The following is a 22,038-nucleotide window of genomic DNA, read 5'->3' on the forward strand; positions in this document are numbered from 1 at the left end:
CAAAATATTGAACAAGTGCAGCATTCTCATCAGGTGTTTGTATCCTTTAATTAACAGAAAATCAAAGCTTTCTTTGAAAAATAAGTTAGCAGTTTACAAACAAATAATTTACCCCGTTATTGAGTATGCAGTACCTGTTTGGGAGTGTTGCGCTAGAACTCATAAATTGAAGCTCCAGCGTGTCCAAAACAAGGTACTCAAAATGGTTTTGAATGTTCCTGGCTGGACAAGATCAAGTGAGGTTCATGAATTAGCAGAAGTAAAAACGTTGGATCAGAAGATTCTAGAGAAATGTTTGAAATTCAGGGAAAAATGTGCTATATCTGAATACCCCTTGATTCAAGGATTGGTTTAGTTTATGGTAAGTTTAAATTAGTTTTAGGTTAGGTTATGTTTTCTTAACATTTTTTTTCCTCATTGTACCTAGTGTTACAAAAATGATAAATCATATACTTTTTAAGTTATGAAAATGAACAGTGTTTAAATCACGAAAAGCAAACTAAAGCTGAAGAGCCACAGCTGACCACTTATTATGTAAACCAAATGTAATTATTATAAGAAAGATTCAATAAAGTATATTGAATTCAAAAAAATTGGTCAAAATGATCTACTGACACGGAAAAATAAAAAATCGAAAAGGAATTTGAGCAGTAGAGGGTTAAATTATCTAACTCAAATCGCAGTCTCTATTCACCCCACAAGTCCTGTTTTTCCTCACCAATTAACGAACGTTAACCTGAAGGAAATTGCACTGATTTGCTCGAAGCGGAGAACGTACTGAAACACGTAGTTAGAAGCAATGTGCAAACTGTGACGTGCACCCGCTACTATCACACATGTGACTAGAGGTGATGCCTCAAGGATTAGAAGTGGCGCGACCATTCGGTTTCAGACAGTCAGTCAGTCATTCAGTCACATTCAGACCAGTTGTACACTATTGGCATAAAGCACGTTGTTGCGTAAGTGGAATGTTCAAATTTAGAGGCTTTTAGGACCTTATTAATGGTAGCTTGTTAAAAAGTCGTTTTAAAATTTGCTGACGCGCGAACTCGGCGTGTTCCATCAGAGTGTTAAAAAACTAATTAGCGCCAGTCACTCGCTCCACGTGCTGAATCACGTGCGACGAGCGTGCGTGGAAATCCGTCGACGTCACGAAGCTGGACTTTAACCTTTTCTAAGCAACACCCATGCGTGCAACAACCAAAGTGACATAACTAACCTATGCTGGTGGTGGAATAGATTATGTTTCAGCATGTTATGCTCACTACAACATAAAAAGATGCCGTGTATAAATGAAAGGTGGTGGAATAGAAGCATACAAGGGAAGTGTTCCTTATTTTTGCCTAGGGAGACTGATTAGGAAACACCAAATAATGTGATTTTTCATGGCGAAATTATAGCTGCTGACCCTAAGTGCAGCATGGTTGTATGCGTCTAAGCCTCGAAGGGTGCTATGCGTTGTGGACTAAAACGAAAGCGTTCTAAATCAAAACAAGTGAAATTACATGGTTTTTGACCATGCTTCAGCTTCACAAGCTCGAAGATGTTTCCTGGGATTTAAAAGTGCGAATTTCTGTGATCCAAAGTCGCGAATCGCGTTGAGGTGGCCTCGCAGTGATAATGACCTGTCGATGGCGAGCGAAAAGGTCACTTTTTTGAAATATTGTTTTCGAGTACTGATAGTAACAAGTGATAGTCCAGCATCCATCGTTCCGTGTGTTATACCTCTGGGAGGCGAAGCCGGCTAGACATCTGCTCAGTTTGAAGTGCAACGCGATCGAACAATGTTCTACAAACGTGATTTTGCCGTGGAAAGTTATCAAAGTGCAATATAACATAAGTTTATTAAAAGTGATCATCGATATTAAATAACATTGCCAACAATGATGAAATCGAACCAATACGATATACTGCGAATAGTGCCGAAGAGACAAATCTTCAAAATCTATCTCCGATGTCTTGTGGCAAACTTAATACTGCTAATAAAATGGTTGTTCGAGAGTGTAAAAAATCGCGTTAATCAAACAACAATCATCAGGAGAGCCATCGAGCGGACTGAATTCCCCAACCGACAGCCCAACTTTATGACCGAAACTAAGATGGGGCGGCACTCGTACGTGAAATTGGAGGTAACATATTTTTTTTAACATTTTTTGTGCTTGAGTATTTTTTTCAGAGTATACCAGTTTTGGTGGATAAACTTGTGTAGGGTAGAGTAGTCATCAATGAGACACGGGGAACAATGATAAAATGGCTCTCACAAGTCGTAGTTTCAACCAATCAGGCTCATATTTGGGGGAAAGGTGTGTCTACTGGATACACGTCTGCCATTATAGTGGCTTTGGTTATGGACGCTCCCTTGAAAAGTTATTCATAAATGTTTGATTCTGGGGTGTAAAAGTAAATTATGGACAAAAATTACTTTTTCGCTCGTAGGCTGCCATTAACACCAAAACTAATATTTCTTCAAATTTCTTTCGACGTTCTATAGGGATTGAGTTGGGCTACAATGTCCTTTCATTAGGTTTGGCCAAAATTTAGAATATACCCAGTATACAGGACTGTCTCATTGTTCCCCACTCATTTTAGCTCATGGGTAACAATGAGACACTTTGATTTTTCTTAATTAAACTTTTCAAAATCTATGGAAATCTTTCAAAACATGAATTAAAAGTGATTTTTGGCATATTTATAGAGTTTTAACTTCATTTAACCAAAAATACAAAGTTATTTGGTATAAATTTACGAATTATACAAAATTTAAATACTTTTTAGTATAACTTTTGTTAATTAAAGTTTCATGTTGGCAAAATTGCTCTAAAATGTTCAAGGCAAGTTACCTGCAATGGAACAATACAAAACATGATGTTTTATTAGAAAATCTTGATTTTCGTAGTGTGTCTCATTGTTCCCCAGCTGTCTCATTGTTCCTGCCAAGTGTGTCTACAATGAGACAGTTGAATGACTTTGGCTGTAGATGTCGGATCGATCTCATATTTTGGTCAATGTTAGAACACATTAAAAGAAAGAAAATGCAACAAAAGCTCATTAAAACATGCTCATGAAAAATGAGAAAAATCTTTGAAAGTTGAAAACCAAAAGTGTCTCTTTGATGACTACCCTACCCTATGTTATTTTCCAACTTTTGAAAAAGAATCGATCACTGCATTTTAAACAGGGCACGGGTTTAATAAAAACTAACAAATATTAAAACGTTAAATAGGTCAAATATAGTGATTTGCTGAACTAGAAGAAAACAAAACTAAACGTGCACATAAGTGCAAATAAACATAACTAAAATTATGAATATAAATGAAGATAGAGAAACATATAATGAGAGAAGTTAGCAAAAGTTGCTCAAATAGCCAAGTTTAGCTGAAAATTGAGTATTTATTAAAAACTTGCTATTTAGCAAAAGAGCAAAGAGCAAAAAAGAATTGGTTGAAATTTCAAGCTTCAAACTTTCATATGATTGAATTTAATTTTCATAATACATACATTATTGAATATTTTGTTTAGAACATCAATCACCAAGATCTTAAATCCTGAATATGGCATTTTGTAATAAGTCGTTTAGTTTGTATATAAAACAATAAAAAAATTCAAAACATTGTGTAATATGTCAGTTGTTTAGTAAACTTCGAAAAACTTTCTCACTTAATGTCAAATTTAAAAGACCCGATTGGTAATGAAGAATGTTTTTTTTTATGGAGTGAACTGTTAAACTGCCACTCAAATCAGGTACTCCGTTGTAAAAAAAGTGCCTTTAGAGATTTGTCTTATCATACCTTCCGTCGGACGAGGAAGTAAATGTTTCGAGTAGGAATCGAGCGAACAATTATTTTTTTATTTATTCATTTATATTTATTTTTTTTAGTTTTTTTCGTAACCCGATTCTTTTAACATAGTTGATAATGATTGCTGTTGATAAGGGAAACATCATTTGATCGTTGAAGCGTGTGACCAGTTGTGCTGATGGGATATTACGGTCCTGTTCAGCAACGGAGAAGGACAACCATGGGTGGTCTCTCATGCTCATGCTCATGCTCATGCTCTTTTAACATAGTTGATAATGACTAACTGCTTTTTGAACATTTTTTCGAATGTTTTGTTAACAACAAATATCAGCTTTTGTGAATATGCTTAATTTTAGAGTAAATTTTAATAATTTAGGCTTTTCACATCCGTACAGGTTTTAAGGGAAGTAGTTTTAACTCATGGGACTCATTAACTCGAGAGCAAAAATCTCTCGCGATGCAAAAGTATTGCAATGTATTCCTACCGTTTGTCACTTTCATACCAATCGCTACTGAATATTCTCTCTTTTGCACTTTTTCTCACTCCAATCGGGTAGTAGGGGAACAGCATCTAATTCCAGCGTGCCTCTAATGTTGGCAGGTCAGAACTTTGACATTCAATTAAAGCTAATTAAAGGCGTTTTCAACTGAAATCGAGTGATAAATTGCTCAATAAGAAGTGAGCAAGCAAGTTTCTATCAAAAGTTTTGCAAAATTAGTTGTTTGAATAGTGAAAATCAGCTAATTGGATGGAGTTAGAGCGAGTGCTTAACCTGCCAAACATACGAGAATTTCCCTACAGCGAATAGCTCTGACTCAAAATAGTCTCAAAAAGCTGACTCAAAATAGTTTACGATCGGCTTTGTATTGATCGTTCACTGAATTGCTTGAAAAAACGTTATCAAATTATATTGCAATTTTGTTGATAACACAATATCAAAGACACACTTAACAGCAATTTCTCCATGCCAAATCAAAATTGACGGTAGACTGTGGTTGTGGTATATATAGGCCAAAAGACCGCCGCGCTGATGGAGAAGGCAGCGTTGCCACAATGTACAATACCACAAAGTGTGTATTTGAGCTCGTAAAAAATGCTCAAACGAGTTTAACGCTTTAACTGAACATTATTTTTCCAAACTGAACAAGTCAAAAATTAAGAAAAATAATAATACTCTTTGGTACGGAAATCAATCCGTTAAAAAATTGCATAAATCATAATATTTGTTTATTTTTGAGTTTTGAATATGTGCTTTTTTTTAAATTAAATATGTCTTTATTGAACTTTCTTATAATAATTACATTTCATCTACATTCTAAGTGGTATGGCTCAATGCTCTTCATCTTTGTTATATTTTTCGTTTTCTTATTAACTGTTCACATTCATTTATTTACTTCAAATTGTTTTACATTTTTGCATTGAATCGAATACATTTGGGTAAAAAAAGAAAAAAAATCACTTTAACAACTAATCCTAACTTAAAACTAAAAGAGCAAATTCATTGAAATATTCAAAATCATTAGAACAGGTAAACTACGAACAGTATTTTAAGCAAGCTTCCCTGCACCGTGCGGTACACGCGGTTCAACTGTACCTCGGGTTTGCTTTGCGCCTGCTTTGTTCGGTTTACACCCGTACCCGACTCACACGAACCGAGGGTATTTTGGTTCATCGTACCAGCACACCACGACACTCTCGGTTTGCCGCGTCGGTTTTGTGTCTGGCACTCACCCATGGCATGAACCCGGTATATGAGCCAAGGTGCTTCACTCGTCACGAGCCGAGGTACGTGTCGTGGTACGCGCTGGCGGTACAAAACGGGTTCAATACCACGACACGTACCACGGCACGCTGTGTTTATGCCATGGGTGAGTGCCAGACACAAAACCGATGGGGCGAGCCGAGAGTGTCGTGGTGCGCTGGTACGATGTACCAAGATACCAAGGGAGCGTTCTTTTATTACGTAACGCGAAAAATCGGACTTTTAGACCCCTCTCCCCCCCTCGTAACAAAATTTCCATACAAATTTGAAAAAATTTGTATGGAGCGTAACACGGCCTCCGACCCCCCCTCCCCCCCTACTGCGTTACGTAATAAAAGAACGCTCCCCAATACAAAAATGGGTTCAGGCACGTGCCGAAGCTAGAAAACCAAACCCGCGGTGTGCGTTGGCACTGGCGCATGGGAAGCTTGATTTTAAGATAAACAGCCCGGGAGCATGTTGACAGCTTCCATACAAACTGAGCGTACCTCTTTTTGTGGGCCCAGTGGGCCTAAGATGGCGGCCTTCGATGTTATCTAGCCAAACATTTGAAAATGGCAAAAAGTTTAAATAAATATAGTTTTTGCCTTATTTCGGTTTTAAACGGCAAAATAAGCATTCTGGAATCATTTTGTTGAAAAACTTGTTCAGAGATACGCCAATTTAAAATATTAGTCTCGAAAAGTTGGAGGGAGCGTGCCGCGAAAACCGTCACGAAAAAAAAGTTTCCCATGCAAAGTTTGAGTTGCGTATTTAATGGGCGAACTCCGACGAGGCCCACTTGCCATCTGTCGGTGGATACGCGCAACTCACGAAAACTGTCATGTTAGGGGACGGCTGAAGATAAATCCTCCAAGCGTTCTTACTTGTTCCGCACGAGTTTTGCAACCACGCAGTGTTGTTGTCATCTCGATGAAAATGTTCAGAAGTTCTTGTGGTGAAAACAAATCACATCCGTTGATGCTGCTTGGTTTTCCCTCGGTTGCTGACTGAAGCCAGGAGGTGTTGTATTCTCTGCAACTTTTTGCCGCTGATTCAACGGCAATTGCTGAAGATTTGGAACCACTCGAACAGATCCCGCTCCTGGTGACGCCAAAGCAGGAAAATCTACGTCCGTGTATGCTGGTGGTGTTTTGCGACGATTTGGTTGGTGCCTCGTCGTCGCTTGCTGCCGAATTTTCACATACTCAGCACGTTTTGGGCAGCTTCGATTCTTGGTCGAATGGTCGCCGCCGCAATTGAAGCATTTGTGCTCACCTCCGCAAGTTGCACAACGACTCTTGATGAAACAGTTCCTTCCACCATGCCCAAACTGTAAACAGTTCGAACATTGCGTCACGTCACGATGCACTGGACGATAACGTTCCCAAGTCACGATGATGTTGAAAATTACCCGAACTGCTTTCAGCTCAGACGGCGTTGTCGATCCTTTCTCGAGATGAACCAGGTACAGTTGATCACGATACTTGATGTCCTTGTTGTGTCTCATCATCTTGAAGACTTCGATCACGTTCAACTTAAGAGTATTGAGCTCGTCTTTCAGCACACTCACATCCATGTCATACAGGCCTCGGAGGACCTGTTTCATGGGGCGTTTACCTGGATCGACATGGCTGTAGTATTCAATCTTTGTGTTGTTCAGGAAATCCCGAACGTAGTTGTACAGCAAAAAATCCGAAGGTAAAATCGCATGCACATCACCTTCGTCAAAATAAACACTTAATATTACACATTGCATGTACAGTTTTTGCAAACACAAAAAAAAGTTGCCACTGACGGGATTCAAACCCAGCACCAACAGTAAGGACTGGCTCCTTAGCCCACTCGGCCATTAGACCGATGAAAAGCTGTAAGGATAAACGCATATATGAGCTTGACATTTCGGTCAAGTAGGTTTCCCATACTGATGGGCTACATATTTCAGGGTGTAAAATTACATAAAATTGCATAAAATAATGCAATATTTATTTTACACCCAGGCCTTTTACACGCAGCTGGATTACTACTTTTTTAGCTGTGTGTAATCCTTTCTGTTAGGTAGCAGAATTTTGAGTCCATCAGCACACAAGCGAATGGAAGCTCGTAAAGCACCAGATTTGATAAACCCGGTCAACCACTTTCGCACCGAATCCGATGACGATGTTTTCACAAAAATGGGTAGCAACTTTTCCCTTCGTTCAAATTCTTCCTTCTCGCTCACGTCCACAGGGAGGGTAGCGAACTGGTTTCCAGACAATTTTTGAGCGTTCTTGCTCAAACTGCCTGGCTTTACAGGTAGCGTTTTGGCATTCTTTAGCTTCTTCAAATCTGCCGATCCTGCTGGTGAGGACCGCCTCTTTTTCTTGCCGTGATGCATTTTTTGCACTTTTTAGCACTGTTTTGGTTTGTGAGGGACGCACGTCTGACTCGTTTCTCTGCTGATTGCAGACTCTGAATATGTGCTTTAAATATCTATACGTGTAGTAACTCGGGAGTAGGCAAAGACATTTATGAAGTATTTGTACCGCTGGGTGGAGCGATTGACCCAGTCGCTGGCAGCTAACGAGTGTTTGCGCGCTTCAGTTTTAAAATATTTTTTTAATAATGCCCCTTTTCGCATGAGACATATGTATTTTCATTATTTTAAAGTTAATGATGTAGTATATGTATGTATGATGTAGTTAATGATACAGTCTGATTCATGAAAGCATCTGAACTATCAGAAAAAAAACTAAAAAAAGTTGGTATTTTGTTCTATAAACTCCACTTATAGGACCTTTTCGAAAAAAACTACATAAATAATCATTAAATTTATTATTTGAATTTTATTTGAAGAGATGGCTGATGTAGCAGTCGTCATTGTAATTTCTGTTTGATTTGTTTTATAGGGGGACTTCTTGACTTTTCAAAAAGTTAGAGAAGTTTAATATACGATACATAATAGTTATTTTTTCCGTATAATGACAGAACTTGTATCAGCTAAAAAAGTATTAAGTACCGATAATTTTCATGGTTTTGATGACACCGACTCTGGTTGATTGCAGCATTACATTTAGTTTTGATTGTCATTGAAAAAAAACACCAACATTTACTCGCTTAAGTTGAATAGTAATTTATTTGATTGATCTTCTTTCATGGTTCATGTATTTTGAACACAATTAACAACAGTAATACTTATCTACATATATTTTGTTTCAGAACACAAAATTGCATTACGTCGAAGCTGGCAATCGGAGTAATTCAACCTTACTTCTCTTGCATGGTTTCCCTGATTGTTGGCTCGGGTGGCGATACCAGGTAATATAATAAATAAGCTAATAAGAAAATGAGATTCTACTTTATGTTTTTTCCGTTCATTTAGATTTCCGAATTATCCCAGTACTTCCACGTTGTTGCGCTAGATTTAAAAGGATTCAACGATTCCGATAAACCGATGTTGCGTTTCGAGTACACACCGAAAAAGTGTGTGAAGACTTGCGCAAATTCTTAATTGCCATCAGCGCTAAAAGCGTCTCGATAGTCGGCCATGATTTGGGCGCTATAATTGGGTGGCTTTTTGCGCACACCAATCCGGAAATGGTGGATAAATTCATCAGCGTGGCGACGCCTCATCCGAATTTGATGTGGGACAACCTGCCGAAAAATTCTCCGTTCAACCGGAGGTGGTTGGAATTTATTCAGGTAAATTACAGAGGTTTTATTCGTTACTAATATTATTAACATTTTTCTTGCATTTTAGCTTCCATACTTGCCTGAAATGGAAATGAAATATAATGCAGAGCGCATGTTAAAGAAGTGTTACCCACATATTTTAAAGGAAAAAATGTACATGACTGGTTCTAACGGATCTGTGATCAACAATCTCATGGAAGCGTACAAATATATATTCAGCCAAACCGATGACTGGAGAGGTCCCCTAAATTACTATCGAAATTTTCTATTCTTTCGTGTGAAAGAAGGAGAAACTGTGCAATGTCCATGCCTGATAATTACCGGTAATGACGATCGGTTTTATAAGCTGGAATCTGTCGTAAAGAGTTCAGATTTTTGCGAAAATTTCATCATTAAAGTCATCGAACAGTCTGGCCATGCACCACACCAAGAAATGTCGACAGAATTCAATAGTTTGCTATTGAAATTTTTGCTGGGTAAAATTCTCCATTTCATAGCAGATATTTGCTATACTAATTAATATTCATTTTAGGAAAACGAATGCTGGTTCGATCACCAGAAAATGCTGCCACCACTCCAACACGAGGAATCGTTGGAAGAGTCTTTGGCGGGATTGGGGCCGTTGCCAACAACACAGTAAAGTTGGGAAACAACATCAAAGATGGTTACACATTTGCCAGTGCACTCAACAACGTGCCCAATTTCATTATCAAAAGCTAACATTTTTCATTACCGGCAGTTCAGTTTTCTCATTATCCTGTGTTTGTGTACATCGCTAGTTAGAGCAGATTTATAAAAACTACGAATAAATCCCTTATAAAAAGCTTTTTTATTTTGTCTTATTTGTTTCCGTTTGTGCTATTTTTACCATCAATTTGGACTAATATGTTATGATACCCTACTGTTAACGAATTGACATTCATGTTTTTGTTAATCCTTGTATTTGGTGATGATGTTCGTTCGTTATTGGTTTTCCCAGTTGTCCACAAGAGAGAACGGGGTTCGGAATTCCCAGAGTTAGTGCGTCCATCCCGGGAATTCCCGGGACAAAAATCCCGGGATTTTTCCAAAACCGGGAATTCCCGAATCCCGGGATTTTTTTAATTTTATCCCGGGAATTCCCAAAGTTGAAAACAAATCAAATTTTGTTTGGAAATTTAGATTTTGTTGTGGAAATAGATGAATATTTGAATACAAAATACTCGACAAAAAGTTAAAAGCATTAAAATTTGTATTCGGCATGTAAGGTAGTCAGAAATTTTCCAATACAAAAGTATGTTTACATGGCAGCTAGACGTTTGTTTGCATCAGATTTCCTATCTCTTTCTAGCATAATTTTATTGTCAGACGACTTCTAGCTGGTTTTTGACTGACCGCCCGATATGTCAGCCAACATACTTCGCAGGGCTATGACAGTTCGAGCTCGATCATTGTTTGCATGTGACGAGAAGTTCATCATTTTGGGTTAATTTATATTTCTATAGAGTAATCTACGTGCGTATGTATTGCGTGTACGTACACGAAAATAAAGTGAGGTTAAATTTTGTCAGGCACGAATGGTGCGCTAGTGTGCGTACGCGAAACGTCATAAAGCTCTATAACTAGGCCTAGAAAGCCTTATATCAGCATTAAAATGGCTTGTTAGGAAAATTGCTGAAATTTTAGTTTTCAGATCCGCAAAAAAATAATAATAATAATTGGTATTATATTTTCGTATATTTATGACATTTAACTTTAAAAATCATATTTAATTATTTTTCATCAAAACCGGCATCTGGAGCAAATCAGGACAAAAGTAAGAAATTTGCCAATTTTTTTGCAAAATGTTCTGATTGTTTTGATTGATTTTAGTTACAACATGAATAGAACAAAACAATTAGTACACTGATTTCCAAAGTCTCCTGTATCTATTCAGACTGCAGTCCAAATTATCTCCAGTTGGCGGTAGTGAAAAAAGATATTTTTTCAAATATGTTTTAAATTAACTACAAGAAATTCTAGACTTATAAAACGAAGTTGACTTTATAGCTGTCGGCCACCATTGCTAGTACCAACCACTAGTGTCTTCCTTTTTATCTACAAGGACTTCGCCGCCCTGGGCTCCTAAGTTTATGAAATTATGGCACGGAGCGACGGCGCCGAATACACATATTTACACAAAGAATTTTAGAGCGCCGGGATTCGAACCAGCGACCTCTGAATTGTGAGTCCAGTGCGCGGTCCGATTGATCCACACGGGCGGGACAACTAGACTTATACAAAATGTTATATTTTCTGGTATAATTGCGTGTTTTTTTACAGTTTCAAAGAAAGAAAAAAGTTTAAGCTTTTTTAATGATGTCATAAAAATAAATAAATAAATGAAATATCTAAATAAGAAGCTTATTAAATGTGAATCACATCAGATTCAAAATCCAAAACACATCAAAGAATAATCTTTTAATGTATTTTAAACAATCATAAAAACTGCTGTCTTTGTTTAAATTGAAGTGTAGATTATCACCAATTAACAGTATTGAGCTAATTCTGTAATTTTAGGCTTGAAAAACATAACAAATATAATAAAAATATAGATTTTTTGACTGCTTCAAAAATTTCCCGGGATCCCGGGAATTCCCGGGATTCCAAAAATATTTTTCCCGTTTCCCGGGAAATTCAAAACCCGGGAAAATTGGACGCCCTACCCAGAGTATTGCTTTTAATTAAAATATTCAGTTTTACTTTCACTGTTAACCGATTTAGAAGTTATAATCACAAAGACATTTGTAAAAATAAGTTTTTACTTTGACAGCATTGAAATCATTTCATTTTAAATATATTCGACACAATCAAAAGAAGTTGGAGAAAGTTGTGTCTACTGGATATCCTTTTGCCATATAATAGTGTTTTTTATTATGGACGCTCCCTTCCCTTGCAAAGTTATTCATAAATGTTTGATTCGGGGGTGTAAAAGTAAATTATGACTAAAAATAACATGTTCGCTCATAGGCAGCCATTGACACAAAAACTAATACTTCTCCAAATTTCTTCTCTCTTTTCCAAGATTCTTCCCTCTCTTTTCAGCCCATCGGTAACAATGAGACACTTTAATTTTTCATCATTAACCATCAAGCCATGCAGTCCACTATGGGCCATCTACATACAAACAGGCGGCCAAATTATTTTTTTTGCTTTTTAAATGTTTTTTTCATACAAATTTGGGTAATTGTATGGTGTTGAAATGATATACGTCGATTTTTATGACTTTTCATGTTTTTCAATAGTTGATTGTTTATAATAAATAGTCTTTTCATACATTTGCAAGTACAACAGAATTGCGTATATATTGTATTACAAGTTTATATCATTAAATTATGGATAAACTAATACATCCCCACATCAAGGACACAACCCCTCCCCCCTCTTTCTTTCACCCCCCCCCCCTTCCCCTCCTCATCTTTATTTTAAGTCAAATATTTATTATTAACTACTGTGTGTTTCTTTTTGTGAGTCCATATGTCATATAACTTGAGACCCCCAATCCACTTCAACGACCCCGGGTCTTTTGTAGGCTCTGTTGCAGGTTTCTGCTCATTTCTAGGCGTCCCTAGGTTATGTGTGGTGAGTCACCCAAAACCTCTTTTACGCAAATGGACCGACGTTTTACTTCCCCATCTGATAGAAGGCCAGGAGGATAAGGCGGGAATCGAACCCGCGCCCCACAGCAACTTAGAGATCGGCAGCCGAAGCCGCTAACCACCGCGCCACGAGTTTCTTACGGGCATAAATTGCGAAAATTTTAATTGTTAAATCAAATAACAGAAAAAAATATTTTATTCAAAATATGAATAATGAAGTAGGGTAGGGTAGTCATCAATGAGACACTTTTAGTTAGAATATCTCCAGTAAAAGTGGACCATATTTTTCCTCCATCTGACAGTTGAAAATATAGACAAATCTGGATCTTTTGCAACCGGAAGCATCCAAATTGGTCAATTCTACCAAAAGTTATGAGATTTTTAAGAAAAATAAATAGGGGTCAAATGTAGACGAACTTGGCAGGAACAATGAGACAGCTGGGGAACAATGAGACACTCTACGAAAATCAATACTTTTCTAGTAAAACATCATATTTTTGTATTGTTCCATTGTAGGTGACTTGCCTTGAACATTTTAAAGCAATTTTGCCAACTTGAAACTTTAATTGACAAAAGTTATACACTCAAACCCCGATGGTTTGACACCAACTGTTGTCAAACGAACGGTTTCTCGTTTTAGTTTGACACCCCTTTTACACTACCAAACGTTTGTTTTGATAGTGTGCGTGAGCGTCGTGTAAAAAGTGACAGTTCGTCATTTTTTAGTTTGACTTTGACCAACCAACGGGGTACAAACTAAAAAGGTGTCAAACGAAAAAGTGACCAACCACACATTGATTCTTGAAACCAGGTATTGATTTTTGAAGCGACGATGCCCACGAAGTAGGTAGCACAGCAAGTGAAATAACCGGGCGCATATGTAGATTGCACCAAATTTTGTTAAAACGTAAATGTTCAAAATGGCATATCTCCGAAAACGCAAAAAATCGCAGGCTGGAAATTTCAGCAATGTTAGATTATGATCCAATGTTTCAAGTGATCTTAGTTTCATGTTTAGCATCGGTTAGAAAAAAAACTTGATTAACAAACACAAAAAATAAGTTTTGTCAAAAAAAAATGCTCCAGTTAATCGATGAAAACTTCAGTTTTTGGTTTGGAAACAACATTTTATCTATTAATAGTTTCAAAGCTTATCTCATTACTTTTCCAACGATGCATAATTGTCCTAATAAAATATCTAAAATGGCTGAGCTATGTTAACAAACAAACTCAGAGCTTTGAAAATTTGGATTTTTCTTAGTTAGAATGTTTACTTTCGAGAAAAAAATACCAAAAAATATTTGGAGAAGGTCACTTTTTTTGAAACTTGACTACCCAATGTACCATAGTGCAGTGGAAGTAATGTTTGGCACATTTATCGATTTTTTTAAATTCATTTCAACAAAATCAAAGCGTCCCATTATAAAAAATATAACTAAAATAAAATAAAATAAGCTCTCAAATGGTTTCAAATTTAGATCTTTTAAGCCCGCCCAGCTTTTGAACATATTACTCAAAAATAGTAGCAAAGGTAATTGACCAAATTGTATAAAACATCAATCATTCCAAATAAAACGATACAGAAAAAATCATGTTTGAAAACTGAATTTCATTGAGAAATTTCATTTTGAACAGAAAAAGGAGTTTAGTAGACCGATGAAAATTTAACAAAGTATCGAAGATTCTAATAGGATAGTTCCAGTTGAGGTCCAGTTTCAGTGCTGTTAAAAGGTTTATGTATTCGATTCTTCAGACAAACAGCAGCGCCAAACCCACCACAAGCGGGATTGACTTGAAGTAGAGCATAAAAATATGCTCACGCACACATCCAAGCACATGTTGCTCCACCCATTGCGCAATATAACGGGGGTTGCAAACTATGGCGTACCTTTCGGAAACGGCAATGGTTGAAATTCGGGGTGGCGAGGGTTGAAATGTTGAATGTTGAGTTGTAGAAGGCTTCTCTTTATGTACTCATGCGTACTGAAAGTCAACAGCACATAACGTATCATTACTGGCAGTGCAGAAAAGGCATTACATGAATCTACAATGGCGGTGAAATGAAATCTGGGGGATTATTAATATTCATACATTTCACATTGACATAGAGAAGTATTGTGGATATGTTGAATGAACAAAATGTGATACGATATAGAATTACGACATATTGACGTACCGTATCCTGCTGTGTAAAACGATGAGGGTAGAAACATTTGAGTACCTGGAGGCGCTTTTCCTGGTGGGCCGTAATTACGACTAATACAGCATTCGCAATAATGATACTTAATCATGGGCAAAATACAGCACGAACATGCAAATGAGTTTAGAACTTACGAATAGGTTTTAGTCGTGAGTGGTTTTCCGTTAGTGTTGAATAATATTATGGGGATCGAACAGTTGATGCAATTGAACAACAAAGTTTAAATGTTGACTACGGTATTTTAACCATTGGTTGACAACCTATGAGCATTTTTCACAAGTTATCACTATTTTAAGTACTTTTTTTTATAACTCATTGCACAGAACCATGACATCTGAAGACTTTTGAACTATTCTGACATTTTTTTCGAAAAGCCGAAAAGATATGTTGCGGATGATTCTGGGTTCGATTCCCATCTGCTCCAACTAGAGGGTGACGACTCTCGAGATATTCAATTTCCCGGAAATCGAGAGTTGAGTTTTGCAATTTCCCGGAAATTCCCGGGACCCGGGAATTTTTAATCAGCCAAAAGTGTGAATAACATAAAAAGATAAGTAAAACAACGTTTCTTTTTAATGAAAATTCAGATACAATTTCAGTAACATCATTTCAAAAGGGCGAAACCTGCGATCCTGCCGTTTCGGAAAAATCAACATTCAAAATTTTGCAATTTCGATCAATTCCTATTTCCACAAAAGAGCATGAAAACCATCAATTTTGTCAAAACGTAATAGAAAATAGCAATAATTTCATCATAGAGAGCAATTTGAAATTAATTAAGGTGTTTTTGCTATTAAAAATTGAGAAAAAGAAATTACGCCTTTTTGAAGAGCGTGCCTACATTTTCGCCTCACCGTATTCGCCACACACTCAACTAAAACAACGGTTTAGCCCGTCAGGTTACGCCACAAAGCAAAAGTAAACAACAGATTCGCCCTTTTGTTTTTTGTTCATTTTTCGGGTTTTTAAAGAAAAAAGTGGTGAAACAACTATTTTATCATTGTGAAACGTTACAGTCAGTGATAATACAGTGATATTTGCAACCTAAGTGATAAAAAATTGGTCTAGAAAGCCTTCATAAGGAGTCCGATTCAGGCCAATTCTCGTTGAGCCAGGATACACCGTAAGTAGCAAGTTGGTTTGACGATGTGGTCTATATTGAAGTGACGTTCCTTGAGGTGTCCCCGCCGGAAGTGGGAGACATGGCAGCTAACGACTAGGCCACCCCGCGACACCATCCTGCCTTCTCAATCTTTGCTTAGCTTCAATGGTTACGGAGGCGATGATTTTGTACGGCATTCCTCCTAAACCTCCCTACACTAACTTTTTGTCCTGCAACTGCTCGACCCAGAGTCCCCGGATGTTCCAAGAACCGGTAAATTATGGACCTTCATATCTAGATTGTGAAACCAGACCAGATCCGATACTACAATAATTGAAATTAAAAAGTTATGTATTTAGGATCATACAAATCTGTGTTTTTTGTGGAATTGTGGTCAGAGACATCAGAAACCTACATTTTGACTATTTTGAGGATTGTCAGGTTAAAATTTATAAAATTATAACGAAAATTTTGTGTTTCTAAATATACGTCGGAACTTGCAGAAAAACTACATTCGCCCCTCGTGATTGGGTGAAAACACAAGGGCGGAAATTCAATTTGGGTTGTTTTGATTGATGTTGTTAATTAGCCCTTTTGTTTTTTGCTTGTAAAACTACGTATTTTCGGAATTTTGAGATGATGGAGGGTGTTTTAGAATCAGTTTTGTTCGCTTTATATGATTCTGACAAAAACTCAGTTTGTTTACATCTGAGGGTTTCGCCCTTTTGAAAAGTTGTTACTGATTTATTCATACTTTTTCGCATACTTTTTTGCGTAAAAGAGGTTTTGGGTGACTCACCACACACAACCTTTGGAGGCCTAGAAATGTGCAGAAACATGCAACAGAGGCCACAAAAGATCCGGGGGTCGTTCAAGTGGATTACTTTGCTTTTTTATTCATACTAATCCAATGAAATGTAAATTTAAGTAACCTCATTATTTTGAGGAACTTTTTCTTCATTTTGATTTTTTCCCTCAATCTACAATTAGAAAATCGTTTCTTGAGCCTTTTTGGGACTCAGAATTGCAGTTTAAAATGTTTAAGAATCTTCATTCGCATTGAGTGATTTCTCAAAAGTTGCACATACTTGTTGTTGAGCTTGTTATTGGATTTTTTGAAGGTGAAAAAATAACTAATATATAATTTTCCATACATGCAATATCGTATTTTTGCAATATGATAAATAACGACACAAAACAAAAATATAATTTAATACGCAAAACACAAAATGACTTATTGACATCAAAAATGGAAATTACCTCGATACAGCGAAATTGACTTATTAGAATTAAAAAAAAAAACAAAATTATGAGTTTTGCTATGCTTGAGAGGGGATATGAAAATTAAACTTATCTTGAAAAGGTTTCCCTCTTAGAAATAATAAATATTTCATTCCTGGTTTGTAACTGCTAAGAATGTTTCAAGGTTGATTTTGGGGTCCACATTTTTTGGTTACTCTCAATTGTAGTCATTAGAATTTTGAAAAGTTAAAACTTGAAAATCGAACATTGAACATCTAATGTCATAAACAATTTCGAATGTTTCAAATGTTTTTCTGATTAAATTATTAATTCTGGTTCGATATTTATAAGCATAAAATTTCCCGGGAGTCTCAACCAAATTTCCCAGGAATCGAGAGGTCCAAAAATGGGGGGGAACCCGGGAATTCCCGCTCGTCGCCCTCTAGCTCCAACCTTCTATCGGATGGCCTTAGTTGTTGTTAGGCCGTTAAGTCATTCCAGGTGTAGGAGTCGTCTCCATGCCATAAGTACAAACAACACACCAAACAATGTTGCTATATTAACGAATAAAAAAAAATAGTTTACCAAAACAAAATAATAGATTTGTTTACAGTTGCTAATAAAAACATGTATTTTTATTTCCTACAATTGTTTGCTTGTGTTTATAACTAGAAAATGTCATTTAAATATTTTAAAATATCAATAATGATGTTTGTGTTAAGTTTATAATAAATACTTTTGATTTATTGTATATTCTTATGTTTTCAGGAACTTTGATATTTTAAACATATAACTGTTTTTATTCATTATTGAACAATAAATGCGTTATTGTTCAATAATGAATAAAACAAGTTAAAACAGGTTAAAACAAGTTTTTACTGTTTGTTTAAGAAAAAAATATTGCTCAAATGTATAGTTTTCCTAATTTTTTGTTAAATCAACAGCGGTTCACCTTTGTTTTTCCGTTGTCCTAAATTGGACCTCCTTTATTTTTGTTCGAAATTGAAGTGTTCTGAAATGATTGGATAGTTAATTCAATCATAAAAAAGAAACACCGTTTTGGTGTGAAAATGCTAGTGGCCATGCTGATTTCAGATGCCAAACCCAAAACGCTTATTTTTACGAAAAGGATTAGTAAATGCCAGAAAAAAATGTTTTGGTGATGTAGAACATGCCACTAAAAGTTTTCTACTGAAATATCCACTTGAAACTATGATTTTAATGCATTTTTCGTCAAAAAACCTTCAGAGGGTCCAAACAGCAAACTGTTCTGAACTGCACTGCCCATATTCGCATAAATGTTCCATATGCAAAAACAGCAAGCTGAGAAAAACGTATTTAAAGTTTGTCCCATGCATAAGGCTACGTGTTACTTTTCGCGGAAAAACTGGATTTCCTCCTGATTTCTAGAACAAAGCACAGTCATCCCACATATTCGGAACACCCACAAATTCGGAACACTTTTGTAGTAATTTGTCAATAGGATGCAAAATGCAACTTTTCTGTCATCCCTGCTATTTTTAGCACCTTTATTTGGACATTCTCTTGCTATTCCACTATTAAAAATAGTACTTTTTGAACAAAAAACTTCTATTTAAGACTTTTTTCTCCAGAACAGCAAAACACTGCCTCCAAATTGCCTGTTCCATAATTGTGGGATGTTATTGGGCCTCCCACAATTTTGGAACACCTGAATAAAATTCGGTCCCGCCCGTGTGGATCAATCGGACCGCGCACTGGACTCACAATCCCGAGGTCACCGGTTCGAATCCCGCGGCGGGCGCTCTAAAATTCTTTGTGTAAATATGGGTATTCGGCGCCGTCGCTCCGTGCCATACTTTCATACACTTAGGAGCCCAGGGCGGCGAAGTCCTTGTAGATAAAAAGGAAGATACTAGTGGTTGGTACTAGCAATGGTGGCCGACAGCTATAAAGTCAACTTCGTTTTTTTTTTAAATTAAATTGATATTTTCACAAAAAAAGTTATCAGACCATGTTTAAAACATCATTAAGCTTAGGTTTTATTGGTTTCATAGTGTGAAGTCATTTTTTTGTAAAAAATATGTACTCCTGGAGAGAAAAACATAGTTTGTTTACTTCGTAAGAAAAAAGTGTTCCGAATTTGTGGATTTCAAGGGTCAACGTTTTTCTTTAAAAACTTGATATAAAACGTAAAAATGTACAGCCGGTCTATACACTAATCGAAAGATTGCAAGAAAAGCTTTCACATGAAGAAAAAAGCAAATAATTATGTTCAATCATCAATTTTCTATGATTTGGGGTCGTGCATAAACCACGTGGCCTCTTTAGGGGGGGAGGGGGTCCGAGATCCGACCGAAAAAAACATGAAAAGCCATGGGGGGGAGGGGGGGGGTCGACAGCTGACCACGTGGCCTTTCAAAAAAAAATCTTTTCTTTAAAAAACAACAAAAAAATACGCGCATTAAGTTTACTTATATGCATACATTTTTTGTTACACTTTGAAACCACACAATTATTGTGTTTAGAATTATTACTTATAACTCAATGACACAAAAATTTTCCAATTCAATACTTAATTATATATTTCGGCATATTCATATCAATACTTTTATTGAATAAACACTTTTTAATACTCATGTAACTCCTTCCTACAAAAGTTCAAAATCTGTTAAAAAATAAAGTGACAGTATTCAATGTTAATATACCCTAAAAAATGCGTACCAAAATGCAAACTAAAAACTAAAAACCCCAATTTCAGGATTATCGCGCAAAATTTCAGCTTCACTACCTCATTTGCAAGTAAAACTTCTAACAATAGAAAATAACCAGTAACGAAAAAACGAACGATACATACTTTAAGATTCATCAAAATATTTGAAGAATATTTTGGTCTAAAAGGTATTCCTTATTCCATGGGTTACACAATTCGGATTGTTATATTACATAACATTTCATAAAATACACGTCGTACTATCCTTCGGCAAAGTTGCTGGTATTTTTTTAGTTGTAGGGACCTCTTGAGCCAAAGAGAAACATGGGCAAACATTTGAGATTTTTAGAAAAAAAAACGAACTTCAAGCAAACATTGATTTTGTTTCTTAATTAATTTAAAGATTAAAAAATAGGGGCCAAAGGTGCCCTTTTTTTCTTTAAGAAAATATACTATACCTTCTGCTTTCTATTTGAGACAAAACCACTCAAAAATATAGACACATTAAAATAATTTAAGTTTTAAAAAGTCACTTAATTTTGAAATGCCGATATCAATTTGTGAAAAAAAAATCAATACAATGCCGTTAAAGATCAACATAAATAAATCTTATAAAAAAAGATGGAACGGTATTTTCAACTCGCTGGTTCTCGGGCATAACTCAACCAACCGGGACAATTTTTTGAGTGAATTATGAGAATGTCTAGATGATCCTAAAACTTTGCAGAACTCGATTTGATCAAATCTGTAATTTACGCATTCAAAAACGTCGTTCCAACTTTTGTTTGCTCTTGCAAAAAAAATCGCCCGAAATTCCGCGGGGACAAGACCGAAAATCTGCGAGTTTAAGTTACCGTTCCAACGTTTTAGGGAGACTTGGGCATCCGTGTATATTGGACATGCGTTGGGCGTCCCGGTCCCAGTGTTAATAATTTCAAAAATTGAAAAAATAACTTATATTTAATTATTTTTTTGTATATATTTTTAAGTAATATCTCAGCAACCAAAAGTTGGATCAAAAATTTTAAATATTAGATAATTTCCTGATCTTTCAGATAGCCTTTTTAAACAACTGAAAAAATGTAAAGTCAATTCCAAATTTTACCTTAATTTTTTATTAAATTTATCAAAACACGAAGTCGATAACAAATTCAATTTAAAGTAAGAGTAAGACTAAAACAATTTGGACGTCTATGACTAAAACAATGATTTTTAGCGCGTTGTCTACAACTTTGCCAAAGGCAAGAAATCGATTTTTTCGATTATTTTCACATAACGTTTTTTTACACAGCCGAGCAGTTCTCTACAAAATCGGTCTTTATTCTTTAATTTGAATTTTTGATTTTTTTAATCCGGCTGAAACTATTTTGGTGCCTTCAGTATGCCCAAAGAAGCCATTTTGCATCATTAGTTTATCCATAAAGTTTTCCATACAAATTTGGCATCGCAAAAAAAAAAATTCAACTTAAAGCTGAGAAAATTCTGTATATTTTAGGAGAAATAAATGACACAACTCGACTTTTTTGAACACACTGAATCATTGGAATCAATCATGCCTAATAAAAAAGAAAAGTTGCTTTCGTTTGGATTTTTATGCATGTTTGGAATTAAATAATTATTAACTAGGAGCTTTCGTAACAAGATATTTTCCTTAGAATAAAATAAAAAGATAAATTTCCTGAAGCAAAACTCTATACTTTTATTATTTAATAATTTTGATTTTATGAAAATATTTAAAAGCGCATTTTAATTAAATCATGAATGCTGTTTATTTAACAAAGTAGCTTTAATTCTGATAGCATATTTATTCTGGATGCAATTAATTTCACTGCAATTCTATAATTTTGAATACATATGTTTTACTTAGTTTCTTGTTTTGTTCAGAGTTTTTTTTTAATTTCTGTACCATTTCAACAAATTGTTATACTGTTATTATTTACCTTAAACTTTGTAATGGAATACTTTTTACTTTTT

The 22,038-nt window shown here is 35.9% G+C and overlaps 2 protein-coding genes across 2 annotated transcripts; both read left to right on the forward strand.

The window, feature by feature from the left end:
* The first annotated feature begins 905 nt into the window (after positions 1-905).
* On the forward strand, positions 906-9,051 carry LOC119770365 (epoxide hydrolase 4-like). Its single transcript, XM_038265086.1, has 3 exons — positions 906-2,129; positions 8,738-8,836; positions 8,901-9,051. The coding sequence occupies exons 1-3, from the start codon at positions 1,884-1,886 to the stop codon at positions 9,027-9,029; spliced, it is 474 nt and encodes a 157-aa protein (XP_038121014.1). The 5' UTR covers positions 906-1,883; the 3' UTR covers positions 9,030-9,051.
* A 39-nt stretch (positions 9,052-9,090) lies between these two features.
* On the forward strand, positions 9,091-10,039 carry LOC6038942 (epoxide hydrolase 4). The gene is made up of 3 exons (XM_001848579.2): positions 9,091-9,220; positions 9,279-9,687; positions 9,744-10,039. The coding sequence occupies exons 1-3, from the start codon at positions 9,116-9,118 to the stop codon at positions 9,929-9,931; spliced, it is 702 nt and encodes a 233-aa protein (XP_001848631.2). The 5' UTR covers positions 9,091-9,115; the 3' UTR covers positions 9,932-10,039.
* The last annotated feature ends 11,999 nt before the right edge of the window (positions 10,040-22,038 follow it).

The sequence above is a fragment of the Culex quinquefasciatus genome, chromosome 3, assembly GCF_015732765.1.
Source record: "Culex quinquefasciatus strain JHB chromosome 3, VPISU_Cqui_1.0_pri_paternal, whole genome shotgun sequence".
NCBI classification, from domain to species: Eukaryota; Metazoa; Arthropoda; class Insecta; order Diptera; family Culicidae; genus Culex; species Culex quinquefasciatus.